Source organism: Poecilia formosa, unplaced genomic scaffold (assembly GCF_000485575.1).
Source record: "Poecilia formosa unplaced genomic scaffold, Poecilia_formosa-5.1.2 Scaffold402, whole genome shotgun sequence".
NCBI classification, from domain to species: domain Eukaryota; kingdom Metazoa; phylum Chordata; class Actinopteri; order Cyprinodontiformes; family Poeciliidae; genus Poecilia; species Poecilia formosa.
The window spans coordinates 344,774-361,505 of NW_006800341.1; the positions used below are offsets into that span (position 1 = coordinate 344,774).

At 42.7% G+C, this 16,732-nt stretch overlaps 1 protein-coding gene across 1 annotated transcript; it reads left to right on the forward strand.

Annotated features, from left to right (window-relative positions):
• The first annotated feature begins 9,399 nt into the window (after positions 1-9,399).
• arpc1b (actin related protein 2/3 complex, subunit 1B) lies at positions 9,400-15,994 on the forward strand. The gene is made up of 10 exons (XM_007576230.2): positions 9,400-9,558; positions 10,054-10,170; positions 12,549-12,653; positions 13,042-13,264; positions 13,345-13,452; positions 14,032-14,268; positions 14,353-14,428; positions 14,730-14,929; positions 15,257-15,347; positions 15,434-15,994. The coding sequence occupies exons 2-10, from the start codon at positions 10,107-10,109 to the stop codon at positions 15,470-15,472; spliced, it is 1,143 nt and encodes a 380-aa protein (XP_007576292.1). The 5' UTR covers positions 9,400-9,558; positions 10,054-10,106; the 3' UTR covers positions 15,473-15,994.
• The last annotated feature ends 738 nt before the right edge of the window (positions 15,995-16,732 follow it).

Sequence of the window (16,732 nt, forward strand, 5' to 3'; positions counted from 1 at the left end):
GTCAAAAAAGACCCACTTGCACATCAGAGGGTTAAGAGATTCTCCTCACCACAGTTCTCTGAAATGGCTTTTCAGAGAGAGCCATTTATAAATTGGCTCTCTCTGGTATTTGAGAGCCAGTTTATAAATGTGAAAATACTTTCTCTCTTTATAAAACTTATAAAAAATGTTTTTATTAATATAATTTTTTACGATAAAAGCTCTGATTTTTACATGTATGTATGAGTTGGAAAACAGGACAAATTTGAAACTTAAATTTATGCACATTTATTGCCTTTTGACATTGATAGTAATCTCACCACACACATAACTCCTTGTGCTTCCATAGCAACTAAAACAAACAAGAACCTGACACAGGTTGTTTGACATCATCATGTCGATGAGAACCTCTATGTTCTTATCGATGATGTCATAAAGGCTCAAAGAGATTATTACTATCATCTGAAATACAAGAATTCTCAGTTTGCTTTTCAACTTCATTGGTGGTGGATCGATTCAAGAGAGACGACTTCAGACTGATTTTACACACCATTTTGACTGTGTACCAATTCAAGATGATTTTTCTATTGGTTGAGACATTGGGTTTCTTGTTACAAAGTTGTTTGGATAAAGCATTAGAAGCAATGATGTTTTAGTAGAGAGCTCTGATGATGGCAGATCAAAAATATTTTGCTTTTGACATTGTCTCCGAAGACCAAAAGGACATGGAAGATTCCTTTAAGGATTAAGAAGTTCATTCTGAAAGCACAAATGTTGGGAATATGGGGACACAATTTGGAGAAATCTCTTTCTTCATCAGAAGAAAACTCAGTAGATGAAATCCAAAATAACACAGATGATTTTGACAGCATGGATGCTAAAATCATGAGCCAACCATGTACATTTGCAAATTTTCTAACTCATTCTTCAACTGTTGGATGAATGTCACAACACATAGCATTACAGGCTATATTTAATAGAAGGTTTGTGGCTCAGTATTCCAAAGAGATATCTGGACTTTTTGCAGAAATGCCATTGTTTGCAAGGTTTTTCTTTACAGCAATGCAACATTCAGGAATATATTTTTCCCCAGATGAAGTCTTTGCAGTTCAGAATGAAATAATTGAAACACTGGAGATGAAGAATATAGTACATCGGGAGAAGCCAGGAGTCTTTTTGTTTTATATCTCACACTATCTGACCCAATATGGCATTAACACAGACTGTGAGCTGTACACAGCTGACTATTGTGAACAATGTCAGAAGTCTTCATGTATTATTCGTAACCTTGGTCCTGTCATTTACCTACCAAGGGAACAACAAGAGGACACTACAACTACTCTTGTAAACTATTATGTGTGTGCAATTGCAGAATGTTGTGATACCTGCAACTCTAACATAAAGACAAAATGCTTTTTCAGTGACACTGATGTGATGACCCTGATACTATCTCATTATATAGTATAAGACAGTCCAGATGATTTAGAACATCATGTGATTCCTGACTCAGTCTTTAAAATTCCTGTAGAAACTGGAACTCAATCGTACCATCTGTCCTCAGTCATTTGCTGGCAACAAGCAGCGACTTCTGACACTAGCAGCCTTTACTCATATCTATTGTGTGGACAACTGGTGTATAAGGCTGACGATGACCGGGTATCACTTTCAAATATCGACCATGAAGCTGACATTTGCCATAATGGGTACATCTACATCTATGAAAAGGATAGGACAAATTTAATGTTGGGCTCAAAGTGACCACTGACCAACTACAAAGATAGTGCTTCATACACATTTTGGAGGAAGTCGATGGAACATGGTCCGCACAGTCACCCATGTACCCTGCCTCCATTGTCGAGATGACTTATTGGAGATGTGACCTCAAGGTTGTCAGTGTCTGTTTTGGGGGGAAACCCTAGAATCAGCTGGTGGGCACCAGAAGGGAGGGATACTGTCAAGCTGAGGACAGAGACCTATTTGGGTCTTTTTGGTCTGTGGGACCCCGGAAGCAGCTGATGAGTACTGGCAGTCCAAGCAACATGCAGCTCGGGTGGTCGCTGAGGCAAAAACTTGGGTGTGGGAGAAGTTCACAGAGGCCATGGAGAATGACTTGGGCAGAGTACATAGAAGATCTCCTCAATCCCACCATCACATCTTTCACTGAGGAAGTGGAGCCTGGGGACTCTGCTGTGTTGACCATAGTGAGAAGTGCAGAGAAGGAGTGGGCATACTTTTGGCCTCCCATCTTGGTGCCTGTATATTGGGGTTCACCCCAGTAAAGAAGGTAGCTTCCCTTCACCTACTTGTGGGGGAGCAGGTTCTGATTGTTGTTTATACTTATGTGACAAACAGCAGTTCAGATTACCCACCTTTTTAGAAGATGTTGGAGGGATTCTGGAGAGTGCCCTTCCTGGGGACTTCCTTACTCTGCTGGGTGATTTCAACGCTCAAATGGTCAATGACAATGAGATCTGGAGGAGTGTGGTTGGGAGGATCGACCACCCTGATCTAAACCAGAGTGATGTTCTGTTATTGGACTTCTGTGCTCATCATGGATTGTCCTTAACAAACACCATGTTCAAGCATCAGGGTGTCCATATGTGCTCTTAGCATTCTTGGGTGGAGACAGGGCAGAGCTGTCCACTGACCACTCCCTGGTGGTGAGATGACTTTGATGGGGGAATAGGACTGGCCCAATCCTCCATGGGGCCCTAAACGAAATTTGGTTTTGGGGCCCTCTACTGTTGCTAATAATGTGTATTGCTGCAATCAGCAGTCAGACCATGAGATCATTCGCACACCTGCTATAAACTTATTGCATCTCTGACTGTGCTGTTTTATATGGAGTTGCTTGACTTTCTGTCATATAAAACAGGCTTACATTTCTTTTTATGATTCACCTTTTTTACTGATTGACCAAAACAAGATCTTGGAAGAAGCCCTGAGCTACTGCAGACATAACCACAAAGAGCTGGCCTCCATCCTGGATAAACAGATGCAGACCTTTGCTGAACTGGAGGCTGAGAAAGCCAACAGTCCCTTCGTATGACTCTGCCTTCACTACACCTCTTCCCTCCATTACTTGTTCTGGGTTGATGCTGTGGAGTTTAAACTCTGGGGTCACAATGAACCAAAAGAAAACTGTGACACCAGTGAAGCCATGGAGAAAGAAGGAGACCATTGCTGGTTCATCAAGTTTGATAATGATGAGTTTGATTTTATCTGTGCTGTAAACTAAGAGCTGTGACTTAGTTTGTGAATTATGGTAACCTTCATCAAGTGAAAACTTCAGGTGAAAACTTCACATCTTGTCTAGTATTTGAAACATTTAAAACGCTTCTTTTTTCTCTGTCTAGTCTAGTGTATTGTAAATGCTTGCTGAAATTTCTGACATATTAGTGACAGATCAGTGCAATTTGGCTCATAGCTTTAAATGTTTAACTATCCATCCATCTATCCATCCATCCATCCATCCATCCATATTCTTCCGCTTCATCCAGGATGGGGTCATAGGGGCAGCAGCTTCAGAAGGGAGGCCCAGACTTCCCTCTCTCCAGCCACTTGTTCCAGCTCCTCCGGGGGAACCCCAAGGCATTCCCAGGCCAGTTGAGAGACATAGTACCTCCAACTTGTCCTGGGTCTTCCCCGGGGCCTCCTCCCGGTGGGACGTGCCCAGAACACCTCACCAGGGAGGCGTCCAGGAGGCATCCTTACCAGATGCCCGAGCCACCTCAACTGGCTTCTCTCGACGTGGAGGAGCAGTGGCTCTACTCTGAGTCCCTCCCGGATGACCGAGCTTCTCACCCTATCTCTAAGGGAGAGCCCAGCCACCCTGCAGAGGAAACCCATTTCGGCCACTTGTATCCGTGATGTCGTTCTTTCGGTCATGACCCAAAGCTCATGACCATAGATGAGGGTGAGAACGTAGATCGACTGGTAAATCGAGATCTTCGCTTTTGACTCAGCTCTCTCTTCACCACGGCAGACTGGTACAGCACCCGCTTCATGGCAGACGCTGCACCAATCCGCCTGTCGATCTCCCACTTCCTCCTTCCCTCATTCGTGAACAAGATCCCAAGATACTTAAACTCCTCCACTTGGGGCAGGACACCCCCTCCCCCCCGACCTGGAGAAGGCACTCTACCCTTTTCCTGCTCAAGACCATAGCCTTGGATTTAGAGGCACATCCCATCCCAGCCGCTTCACACTCGGCTGTGAACCGCTCCAGCGAGAGCTGCAGATCATGACTTGATGAAGCCAATAGGACCACATCATCCGCAAAAAGCAGAGATGCGATCCTAAGGCCACCAAAACGGATCCCCTCAACACCTCAACTGCACCTCGAAATTCTGTCCATAAAAGTAATGAACGGAATCGGTGACAAAGGGCAGCCTTGGTGGAGTCCAACTCTCACCGGAAACAAACCCGACTTACTGCCAGCAATGCGAACCAGACTCTGACACTGGTCATACAGGGACCTGGTACCTTTGATACCAGTAGCTTTCCCCAATGCGCCAAGACTATTAAACATTATTTGAAAGAAAAAATAAATAAAAACAGACAATGACATCACAGCAAAAGTAACATACCAAGACCTTATGCAGCAGAAACTGCAATTTTTACAGACTTTATCCCAACAAACATTCAACTTTCAGAACAGGGGCACTGACAAATGAGAACCCCCAACTCCGTCCCCCGAGGGACACGGTCAAACGCCTTCTCCAAGTCCACAAAACACATGTAGACTGGTTGGGCGAACTCCCATGCACCCTCCAGGTGCATGCACCCTCAGCATCTCTACATCCTGCTGAGGGTGTAGAGGGTAGAACGCTGAGTCCAGTGTTCCACGACCAGGACGAAAACCTCACTGCTCTTCCTGAATTTGAGGTTCGACTATCTGACGGACCCTCCTCTCCTGGACCCCTGAATAGACCTTACCAGGGAGGCTTAAGAGTCGGACCCCTCTGTAATTGGAGCACACCCTCCGGTCCCCCTTTTTGAACAGGGGGACCACCACCTCAGTCTGCCAGTCCAAGGGAACTGCCCCCGATGTCCATGCAATATTGCAGAGTCGCGTCAGCCAACACAACCCTGCATCCGGAGCCTTAAGGAACTCTGGGCGGATCTCATCCACCCCCTGGGCCCTGCCACTGAGGAGCTTCTTAACCATCTTGGCGACCTCGTCCCCAGAGATTGGAGAGCCCGACCCAGTGTCCCCAGGCTCAGCTTCCTCAATGGAATTCATGTTGGTGGGATTGAGGAGGTCTTCGAAGTATTCCGCCCACTGACCCACAATGTCCCGAGTCAAGGTCAGCAGCACACCATCCCCACTGTAAACAGTGTTGGTGCTGCACTGCTTCCCCCTCCTGAGATGCTGGATGGTGGACCAGAATCGCCTCGAAGCCGTGCGGAAGTCTTTCTCCATGGCCTCTCCAAACTCCTCCCATGCCTGAATTTTTGCCTGAGTGACCACTCGAGCTGCATGTACCCATCAGCTGCTTCAGGAGTCCCACAGGCCAAAAAGGCCCAATAGGACTCCTTCTTTAGCTTGACAGCATCCCTCACCGAAGGTGTCCACCAATGGGTTCAAGGGTTGCCGCCGCAACAGGCACCAACAACCTTGCATCCACAGCTCTGATAAGCCACCTGGGTAATGGAGGCACAGAACATGGTCCACTCAGACTCAATGTCCTCCACCTCCCCCAGAACGTGTTTGAAGTTCTGCCGGAGATGGGAGTTGAAGCTCCGTCTCACAGGGGACTCTGCCAGACATTCCCAGCAGACCTTCACAATACGTTTGGGCCTGCCAGGTCTGACTGGTTTCCTCCCCCACCACCGGAGCCAACTCACCACCAGGTAGTGGTCAGTGGACAGGTCCGCACCTCTGTTCACCTGAGTGACCAAGACATACGGCCGCATATCTGATGAAGCAATGACAAAGTCGATCATCGAACTGCGGCTTAGGGTGCCAAGTGCACACATAGACACCCTTATGCCTGAACATGGTGTTCGTTATGGACAATCCGTGATGAGCACAGAAGTCCAACAACAGAACACCGCTCGAGTTCAGATCGGGGGGGCTGTTCCTCCCAACCACTCACCTCCAGGTCTCATTGTCATTGCCCACATGAGCATTGAAGTCCCCCAGCAGAAGAAGGGAGTCCCGAGGAGGGGCACTCTCCAGTACCCTGTCTAAGGACTCCAGGAAGGGTGGGTAATCTGAACTGTTGTTTGGCCCATAAGCACAGACAATAGTCAGAACCCGTTCCCCCACCCGTAGGCGGAGGGAGGCTACCCTCTCATTCACCAGAATAAACCCCAACGTACAGGCGCCAAGATGGGGGGCAACAAGTATGCCCACTCCTGCCCTGCGCCTCTCACCGTGGGCAACTCCAGAGTGGAAGTATGTCCAGCCCCTCTCAAGGAGAGTGGTTCCAGAACCAGAGCCATGCGTCGAGGTGAGGCCGACTATTTCTAGCTGGAACCTCCCAGCCTTGCAGACTAGCTCTGGCTCCTTCCCCACCAGAGAAGTGACATTCCACATCCCTTCTACAGCTGAGGATCAGATCGCCAGGGTCCCCTCCCTCGGCTGCCACCCATCACACATTGCACCCATCCCCTTTGGCCCCTCCCACAGGTGGTGAGCCTATGGGAAGTGGGTCCCACATCTCCTCTTCGGGCTGAGCCCTGCCGGGCTCCATGGGTAAAAGCCCGGCCACCAGGCGCTCGCCATCGTGCCCCACCTCCAGGCCTGGCTCCAGAGTGGGACCCTGGTGACCCACGTCCGGGCGAGGAAACACTAAATCCAACGTTTTTTCTCAACGTTGTTTAACTAATTGGAATGTTTTATATGTTTTTTTGTTTTGTTTTTTCATAGTGCAAATGACATTTTTTTTGTTTCTTCTATAGTGAAGAAGAATAGTGTCTTCACAGGTCTGCCTAACAAGTCAGGCAGACAACTGTGCTGAACCAGAACCCTGCTGCTTTTAGCTGACAGTCTGACAGAGTATGAAAACACCTTTGGAGGACACACCTTAGTCTAACATGTCGCTATGGTCAAATTATTTTCACTTTTTTTCTAATGGTACCATCATGTTTGTACAGAACTGTTTCATTTGTAGGTTCTTTAAAATGATTCTGTTGAACTTTCCAGTAAAGTTTTATTTAATGTTATTCTTGGTCAGTTTCAAGTTATTTCATTCTTAATATTTTTTGTCATTATAAAAAAATAATTTTGTCCAAGTGATGAATATTTATATATAAACATACAAACCAGATTCCAAAAATGTTCGGACACTAAACAAATTGTGAATAAAAACTGAATGCAATGATGTGGAGGTCACAACATCTAATATTTTATTCACAGTAAAACACAAATCACAGATCAAAAGTTTAAACTGAGAAAATGTGTCATTTTAAGGGAAAAATATGTTGTTTCAAAATTTCATGACGTCAACAAATCCCAAAAAAGTTGGGACAAGGCCATTTGTACCACTGTGTGGCATCTCCCCTTCTTCTTACCACACTCAACAGACGTCTGGGGACAGAGAAGACCAGTTTCTCAAGTTTAGAAATAGGAATGTTCTCCCATTCATGTCTAATACAGGCCTCTAACTGTTCAATCATCTTGGGCCTTCTTTGTCACACCTTCCTCTTTATGATGCGCCAAATGTTCTCTATAGATGAAAGATCCGGACTGCAGGCTGGCCATTTCAGTACCCGGATCCTTCTCCTACATAGCCATGATGTTGTGATTGCTGCAAAATGTGGTCTGGCATTATCTTCTTGAAAAATGCAGGGTCTTCCCTGAAAGAGATGACGTCTAGATGGGAGCATATGCTCTAGAACCTGAACATAGTTCTCTGCATTAATGGTGCCTTTCCAGACATGCAAGCTGCCCATGCCACAAGCACTCATGCAACCCCATACCATCAGTGATGCAGGCTTCTGAACGGAGCGTTGATAACAACTTGGGTTATCTCTGGTTCGGATGACATGGCGTCCCAGTGGTCCATAAAGAACTTCAAATCGTGACTCATCTGACCACAGAACAGTCTTCCATTTTGCCTCACTCCATTTTAAATGACTCCTGGCCCAGTGCAAACGGCTGAGCTTGTGGAGCTTGCTTAGAAATGGCTTCCTCTTTGCACTGTAGAGTTTCAGCTGGCAGCGGCGGATGGCACGGTGGATTGTGTTCACTGACAATGCTTTCTGGAAGTATTCCTGAGCCCATGCTGTTATTTCCTTGACAGTGGCATTTCTTTTTGAGGTACAGTGACGTTTAAGGGCCCGGAAATCACGAGCATCCAGTAGAGTTTTATGGCCTTGACCCTTATGCACAGCGATTGTTCCAAATTCTCTGAATCTTTTGATGATGTTATGCACGGTTGATGATGATAACTTCAAAGTCTTTGCAATTTTACACTGGGTAACACCATTCTGGTATTGCTGCACTATCTTTCTGCGCAACAATGGTGGAATTGATGATCCTCTTACCATGTTGGCTTCAGAGAGACACTAACACTCTAAGAAGCTCTTTTTATACCCAATCATGTTGTCAATTGACCTAATTAGTGTTAATTGGTCTTCCAGCTGTTTGTTATATGTTCAATTTCCTTTTTCCAGCCACTTATTGCTACTGTGAAATTTTGAATCAACATATTTTTCCTTTAAAATGTTACATTTACTCAGATTAAACTTTTTATCTGCCATCTATGTTCTATTACGAATAAAATATTGACTTTTGCCATCTCCACATCATTGCATTCAGTTTTTATTCACAATTTGTTCAGTGTCCCAACTTTTTTGGAATCAGGTTTGTATATACATTTTTATATATTTTATAATTTTAACCCTGGAATCGATATGAAATGTAGCTGAAACAGCGGAAAAATGTGCCTTAATATTCCTCACATTTCTATTTGTATTTTTATTTGTAAAAATACAACAACAAAAACAATAATAACAACAAAAACAGCTTCATTCAGGTGGGAAAGAGAAAGTTCTTGTGTATCTGCATAAATTTAAAATGGTGATGAAAGTGTGCTGTTTCAGTCTATTTGTTGGAAAGACCCCATGCTTTCTTCTTTTCTTCTATATTGAAGTCCTCCTTTTCAAATTCTTTCTTTATGTAGAAGTGCCCACACGCCCCTCCCCTTTTCTTCATGCTGTTTTGCCTCTCATTTCATTCTGCACCTCCTCCATTTTGTGTAAAATTAAATTGTTTTCATGCTCCTACCTTTACTTTTTACTTTTGGCTTTCACACTAGCTGTTTCAACTTCATTCTTTCAAAGGAAAAGAAGTTTACTCCCATTAAACCTGCTCTGTTCTTCCTATCGTTGAACCTAGAACCCTAATCTACAAACTTCCTGCATGTCTGAGTTTGACTGCACCCTCCTCCACTTCCCCCTCTGAACTTCTCCACCCCTCTCTTCAGTTTCTGCTTTGCTCTTCCTGAGCTCACTCTGTCGTTGGCGTTCGCGTTGACTGGCCAGAGTCCGCGAGCTGAGCACCCTCTGCCTTTTTCACCCTCTATCTCGCATCTCTGCAACTCTATTCATCACCGTCCTTCCCTCTGGGTAAGTAAGCCGTGATTTTCTTTTTTTTTTCCAGTTCATATATCATGCTCACACACCCACATGCAAATTTTGCAAGGACAGCAGAGATTAAGGAAAATTAAGTGTACTCAGAGAATTATATTATGTAACATTATCTTTCTGCTGTTGCTTGTAAAGAGATGGTTGCATTTTGAATTGTCTTATTGCTGTTTTCCTGCTTTTCTACTCAGAGTTGAGTGATCTGCTTTAGGGACATATGATACCCTTGACCTTTATAGTTCTTTACATTTCTCTGAAAGTCTGGATTTAATTAAAACAGGTTATCAAGCTAAGTTTCCAATACCATGATAAAAAGCTGGATTAGAGTTTTATTTATATTCCATTTTGGATCATCAGATGGTGTGAGACTACAAATATCCCTGTTAATTATTGACATTTAAACATTTTTCTCTCACAACTTTGCTTCCTCTTTTAGGCGAGGATATTGTCACTTCTCTTTTTCTGTTAATCTTTCAGTTCACAAGGTTCCTCTCCCCACTTCCTGATCTGATTCTGGCATCTGATTGGTCATGGCGTACCATAGCTTCCTTCTGGAACCAATTAGCTGCCATGCATGGAACAAAGATCGGACCCGTAAGACTGCTTTAAAAACTCCTTAAACTGTCTCATCGTTCAACTGGTTAAACCCAACGGTACATCTTCCTCTGACTAAAGTCTCTTGGTGCTATCAACCAAGGCCTGTGATTGGCCCCTAGGTGGGAGAAGGTATTTCCTGTTTCCTGTAGCAGTGAGGGTGGCGCCGGAGAACTTCTGAGAGGCTTTTGTGCACCATTAGCTCGAGGAAACCAAAGCCTTATTTGGCTATTTTGACCAGTGCTTTGCTTTCTGAGCAAAGCGGATGTAACAGACATCCGTGATCGAGTCATACTTGTGTATATTTAGTTTTACACACACCTTGCAAAAAATAACCCTTGGACTGGTTCATCTGGAGAAGAAAAATGCACACAAAGCACTCATACTCCTCTTCTGAGACAAATACTTCTGACTCATCTGCAGACTAAAACATGTGGGGTTTGCCACAGTTTAAAGGAAAAGACATTGTGTTCTCACAAGCCGTGTAGGTTGCCCCCAGGAAGAGACACACTGTTTTTGTAGTTTTTCTGTTGTAGGCATTCAATCAGCTGCTCACTTATTATTCCACTACTCACTTATTATTCCACTGCATTCCACTCTCTTTCTTTATGTTTATGCATCTTGGCTAACACTTTTATCCAAAGAGACTTACAAATGAATATTTGCGAAGCAGTGCAGTTAATATCAAAGCTAACAAGCTACTAGAAAGACGAGCCCAGGTTCCGTCAGAGGTGACTGTGTAAAAATAAAGTGAAAACATAGGGAGGAATGCAGAAAGAGGAAAAAATGCAGTAAAGTTCGTAGGGACATACAGGACTAGGAGATGATCTCTGAAGAGCTGGGTCATCAATGGTTCCTTGAAGACAAACAAGGTAGCTATTGTAGTAGCGCTCAGCGGGTAATTTCACCATCATGGAATGACACAAGTTACCTGACATGTTATATCAGATACAGACAGACTTCTCTTAGGTTTAACAAAGTGAAACAGCATGACTGGTCAATGGAGGTAACATGATCTCTAAAGATCAAGCTGGTCACCGATCAGGACAAATGGTTTCTTGGCACCTTTGATGCAAGTGATAGGGATTCATTTTTGATGCTGATATTTTGGTATGTGTCGTGCTTGCCTGGGAAGACAAGCATCTGGTTTTAGAGAGTTTTAGTTGAAGACAATGGGCTTTAATTCATGTCGACATGCCAGGGAGACAGTCCTGGGACCATGTGGTCATCAGGTGAAAATGATTAATAAAGCTGAGTAGTGTCAGTATAGTGGTAGTATGAGACGCCATGTGATCGGATAAACTGACCCAGTGAGGTGGTGTATATTGGAAAGAGAGGAGGTCCCAGTACCAAGCCTAGGGGTACTCCTGCTAGGAGAAGGTTCAAAGGAGATATTCCTATAATAACATGTTCAGCTGCTGCACATATATTGGCTGCACATCTATGAATTAAATCTCCCATTTCATCTACTTCTCCAGGATTCTGCATTGAATTGAGATGTGGTGGCTTTAAAGTATCCATCCATCCATTTTCTTTACACCTTTGTCCCTCAGTGGGGTCGGGAGGGTTGCTGGTGCCTATCTCCAGCTATCGTTCCGGGCGAGAGGCGGGGTACACCCTGGACAGGTCACCAGTCTGTCGCAGGGCTTTAAAGTACAGATACACTTTTCACTACTTTTCCCTTATTGTGTTGCTATCATTCTCAGTTAGCATTAACATATCAGTCTTTACATCTATAGTAGGTGTGGGGTACAGAGGCAGAAAAGCTTATCCAATGAGCCAAATTAATTATTAAAGTCAGACAGTAAACATATGATGCAATTTTGAAGCCTATTAAATATGCAAGCAGTTCTTTACCATTAGAACAAATTGATGTTGCAAAGATGATTGGGATATGATTTATTGTTCAGTTATAGTATTTGCCATACCTTAGTATTAATACAGAGGTTATTTAAGATGCTGTTCATTCTGAACCACTATCCTTCTGGGCTTTGACACTAACCAGACATTTTTATCCTAATAAATGCTACTCAGTGGATTTTTAAAAATATTTTCTGTTGTGTGGGAGATAGTTGTTTGTATAAACAAACAACCAACAGTCATCAGCAGATTTTGAAGTACTCAGACAAGTCCATCTAGCAACAACGGTGCCACTTTCAAAGTCACTTGAAACATATTTCTTCCCAACTTTGATGCTCACTCTGAACTTCAGTGAATCATTTTCACCACATCCAGATGTCAAACTGCCATGAATTGCAGACACATAATTAACAAGTTATCTAGTTGTTTTAGTACACTAGCAAATAGGTATATAATAAAATGGCCAGTGAGTATATATGTTGTCATAGTTCATTTAAATGCTTTGATTTGTATTCTAGAGATTGCCCTGTGCCCCAATAACCATGAAGTCCACATCTACAAGAAAGATGGAACCAAGTGGACCAAAATCCATGAGCTGAAGGAGCACAATGGACAGGTAACAGGTGAGACCATCTGTGTTCCTCATGTACTAAACTAAATCTTTCACATCATCATCATCTTTTAAAGATGTTTTTAACATATTAACATTGAATAGCTGACTAAAAATAACACTAACAAATCATACCAATGATTTGTACCAATGATACAAATCATTGGTATGTATATGTTTGAGTGTGTGCTGCTGTGTGGTCAGTAAAAATTCTAAATTCTACGTTCTTATTTCAAATTAAAATCTTTCTGTAAGGTTTGAATTTACTCATGCTTGAAAAGAGAGAGACTCAAGTACATCCCTACAATCTCAGAATGAATATATTTATGCTGATTAACTTCTGATTAGAACTGCACACCTTATTATAAGTGCAGAATGTGAATAGTTTCTTTTCCCTCAAGGTATTGACTGGGCCCCAGACAGTAACCGCATCGTCACTTGTGGTGCTGACCGTAACGCTTACGTGTGGACCCTGAAGGAGGGATCATGGAAGCCCACCTTGGTTATCTTGAGGATCAACCGGGCTGCTCGCTGTGTGAAGTGGTCACCAAAAGAGAATAAGTTTGCCGTTGGCAGCAGTTCGCGGCTCATTTCAATCTGTTACTTTGAGCAGGAAAATGACTGGTGAGGTTGCATGGAATTCATTTTTATTCATTTGAAAATTATAAGTCAGCATAATATAGGACTAAGTGTCTCTACATTAGGTGGGTGTGCAAGCACATCAAGAAGCCGATCCGTTCTACTATTCTGAGTCTGGACTGGCATCCTAATAACGTGCTGCTGGCTGCTGGATCCTGTGACTTCAAATGCAGGTATTGCTAGCTTTTCTCATGATTCTACAAGCCAAATGTAAAATGAGCTAAACTACATTTAAATGAAGCTAACAGGGATGTCTCAATCAGAGTTGCTTAAGTTTATTCATGCTCACATACTCAGACCCAATCCTTAGATACTTATATGATAAAATAAGATCTATATAAAAGTATTTTTATTCATTAGCTGTGAAGTGCACTAAAATATGCTGCATCTCATCAATATTGTATGATCTGTATTATTGTGACTACATCCCACTTATTTCACCAATGGTGTTCAGGAAGCTGAACCTCTCCTAGTCGCTAATTTAATGACTAGTGTTTCAGCTGCTCTTCATGCTGACTTGATGACTGTCTGAGCACAACACAAAGCAGATAACATCCCATAGACACACAGGGAGCTGCAAAAAATATTAAAATTAATAGTTGAGTCTTTTAGAATAAAAAAATAGATTAATTTGCAGTTTATGGTACTGTAATACTAGATACTGTTTTGTAAGACTTTCACACCTTCACCAGGGATGCCATGTGGAAGGCACTGTAGGAATTGATGGGAGAAATGCAACTTGTCTTCTGCAGGGTGTTCTCAGCCTACATAAAGGAGGTGGAGGAGAAGCCTGGCCCCACTCCTTGGGGCAGCAAGATGCCATTTGGGGAGGTGCTGTTCGAGTCCGGAGGTTCTGGAGATGCTGCACCATCATCAGGTGGAGGTGGAGGCTGGGTGCACAGCGTGTGCTTTTCGCATTCTGGCAACCGTTTGGCCTGGACGTCCCACGACTCCACAGTGTCAGTAGCTGAGGGAGGAAAGACGGGCACGTAAGAGATGGAGGGACGGTGTATCTGGGGAGTTAGCACTTGTTTCAGTGTTAGACTTTTAACTTTTTGTCATGACTTTCATAGGGTGTGCAGCCTGAGCTCGGAAACTCTTCCTCTCCTGTGTGTTACCTTCATCACTGAGAACAGCTTAGTTGCTGCTGTGAGTATTCAACACAACACACACCTGGCACTTGTTTAAAGCACAATTCATGATCTCAATTTAAATTGGGTTACAACATCTCAAAAAAAGTATTCATATTTCTTGAACTTTTCCACACTTTGTCATGTTACAACCACCAGCTTCAAAATATTTGAAGCTGAACCATTTAGAATTCTACTTGTAGTATCTGGAGTTCTTCATCTTCTGATTACTTAAAACAACCAGCATGTCATAATATACTAAACAGTATCTGCTCATGTGTCTGTTGTCTTTCAAAACGTGCATTCTTTTGTTTCTTCAGGGTCATGACTGTTACCCGATGCTGTATGTATATGATGGTGCGAATGCCAGCTTGACATTTGGTGGCAAGTTGGATGTTCCGAAGCAGGCAGCTTCGAAGGACATCAGTGCCAGAGAACGCTTTAAGAACCTGGACCGTCGAGCCTCTGAGACTCAGAGCACTGACAAGGACCTGAACACGCTCCACAAGAACAGCATCAGGTCAGAAGACACAAGTGTTCAGATTCTGAGAGGAGGGAAAACCTGGAGGGGGCTTAATAAGCAAGAGACACCTATGTTAGGGTGACAAGAAACAATTGTGCATAAAGTAAAACACAGAGTTCCTAATAAAATAACATTTTGCGCTCTACTTCTTTCCATTCTCAATGTCTTATTCACAAAGTGATTGGCTCTAATAAGGCTCCAGTGCAATTATATGTAAATCTCCTAAATTTTCAGCTGTTTAAAAACTTCTTGATTCAAACTGCAGGCTGTGATCACATCATGTTTTAGTGTACAGACTTTGATTTTTCTAAACCTCCATTTCAGCCAAATCTCAATGCTGGAGGGAGGAAGAAACCAGTGCACCAAATTCTGTACCACTGGCATGGATGGAGGAATGGGCATCTGGGATGTCAAGGTAACACACATACAAGCCTCAGCCATATTGTCAGATTTAATTTCTGATTATCTGACACATTTGCATCCTCACTGATATCTTTCCAGAGCCTGGAGTCTGCTATGAAGAATTTGAAGATTGTGTGAGCTGAGCTGTACACCAACGTTCCTGAAGACATGAAGGAATCCGCTTCTGTATTACAAAAAGCTTTTTGGCTGTATTTTATTCAAGTATTTCTTTATACACAAAGTAAAACCATCAGTTCTGTTGCAACAATGTGTGTAGTCTCCCCAAGGCATTTTGCTGGCTCATTTGATTTGTTGCTCTATAAGAGGGGCTGACCTCAGGTCTGCATATGGTACTCAGTGAGTTCTATTGGTATTTTTAAAAGAGCTCAGTGTGAGCTGAATGCTTAAAGCAGCTTTTACACATTTTAACCATTGAGAACGGCTTCACTGCTTATATTAAAAGCTTATGCTGGACATAACATGCGTTTAATAAATGATTTCTGTGGAACAGGGCCAAAACTAGTGGGTGTCTCTGTCTATGAACACTTTTACAACTTTTCATTTATAGTTCATTCTGTTTCACCATATAAGTTTGAGGTTATGGTTTCAGTTGTGTTCAGTATTTTAGGTATCAGAGATTAAATGCAATAAGTATCTTGGTCTAATTTTCATATTTTGAAAGATTGCATGACAAAATAGAACATTGTGAATTGTTCTATTGTGCTACAATTATTTGATGCTCAAATTTGACTTTTTTTGATAACTTTTTCCTTATTCACTCTTTTTTTTTTATTTTATATGACAGGTCAAAAACATACGTAAATTAACCTAAAAAAAAATTCATAAGTTATTTAAAATTCTTGAATGTCTTTTGACTTTGCATAGCCAGCTAACTTTTCATTGATAATCATGACCGACTGCCTGAGGTAGTTTCTCTCAAGATGTTACACAGCCAACCCACAATTGAGGACACATTCTGGATTCAATTATCAGTAAGGGTGTGAATACTTCCAAGGTCTGATGTTGCCCTGTCTGATCATTTCCTTGTTATCTTTGAAAGTACAATCTCTTTTGACTCACTTGGCAAAACAGCTACTATTAGAAAGCATTCTTTCACACACAACACAGCTGAAACTTTTAATCAAATCTATTCTTCCACTTCGCCTCCATGTTGTGACCCAGTAGATGTGTTGGAAGATCATTTTCATTCTGAACTTTCAGGTATCATTGATGCCAGTGCTCCCACCAAAGTAAAGGTTGTGTCCGGTAGGAAAAAGTCTTCGTGAAGATATGCGCAAATAGTTGGATCTGCAAGAAACCTTTCTCATAGGGTGAAACATAAATTACCTAAAACTCAATTTAACATTTATTAAAAAATCTACAAAGAAAGCTACCACT

Excerpts from the sequence above, each read along its gene's own strand:
- arpc1b (XM_007576230.2), top strand. The coding sequence starts at position 10,107 with ATGGCGTACCATAGCTTCCTTCTGGAACCAATTAGCTGCCATGCATGG. Across the intron at positions 10,171-12,548 it reads ATGGAACAAAGATCGGACCC|AGATTGCCCTGTGCCCCAAT; the intron begins GTAAGACTGCTT and ends TTTGTATTCTAG. Across the intron at positions 15,348-15,433 it reads TGGGCATCTGGGATGTCAAG|AGCCTGGAGTCTGCTATGAA; the intron begins GTAACACACATA and ends ATATCTTTCCAG.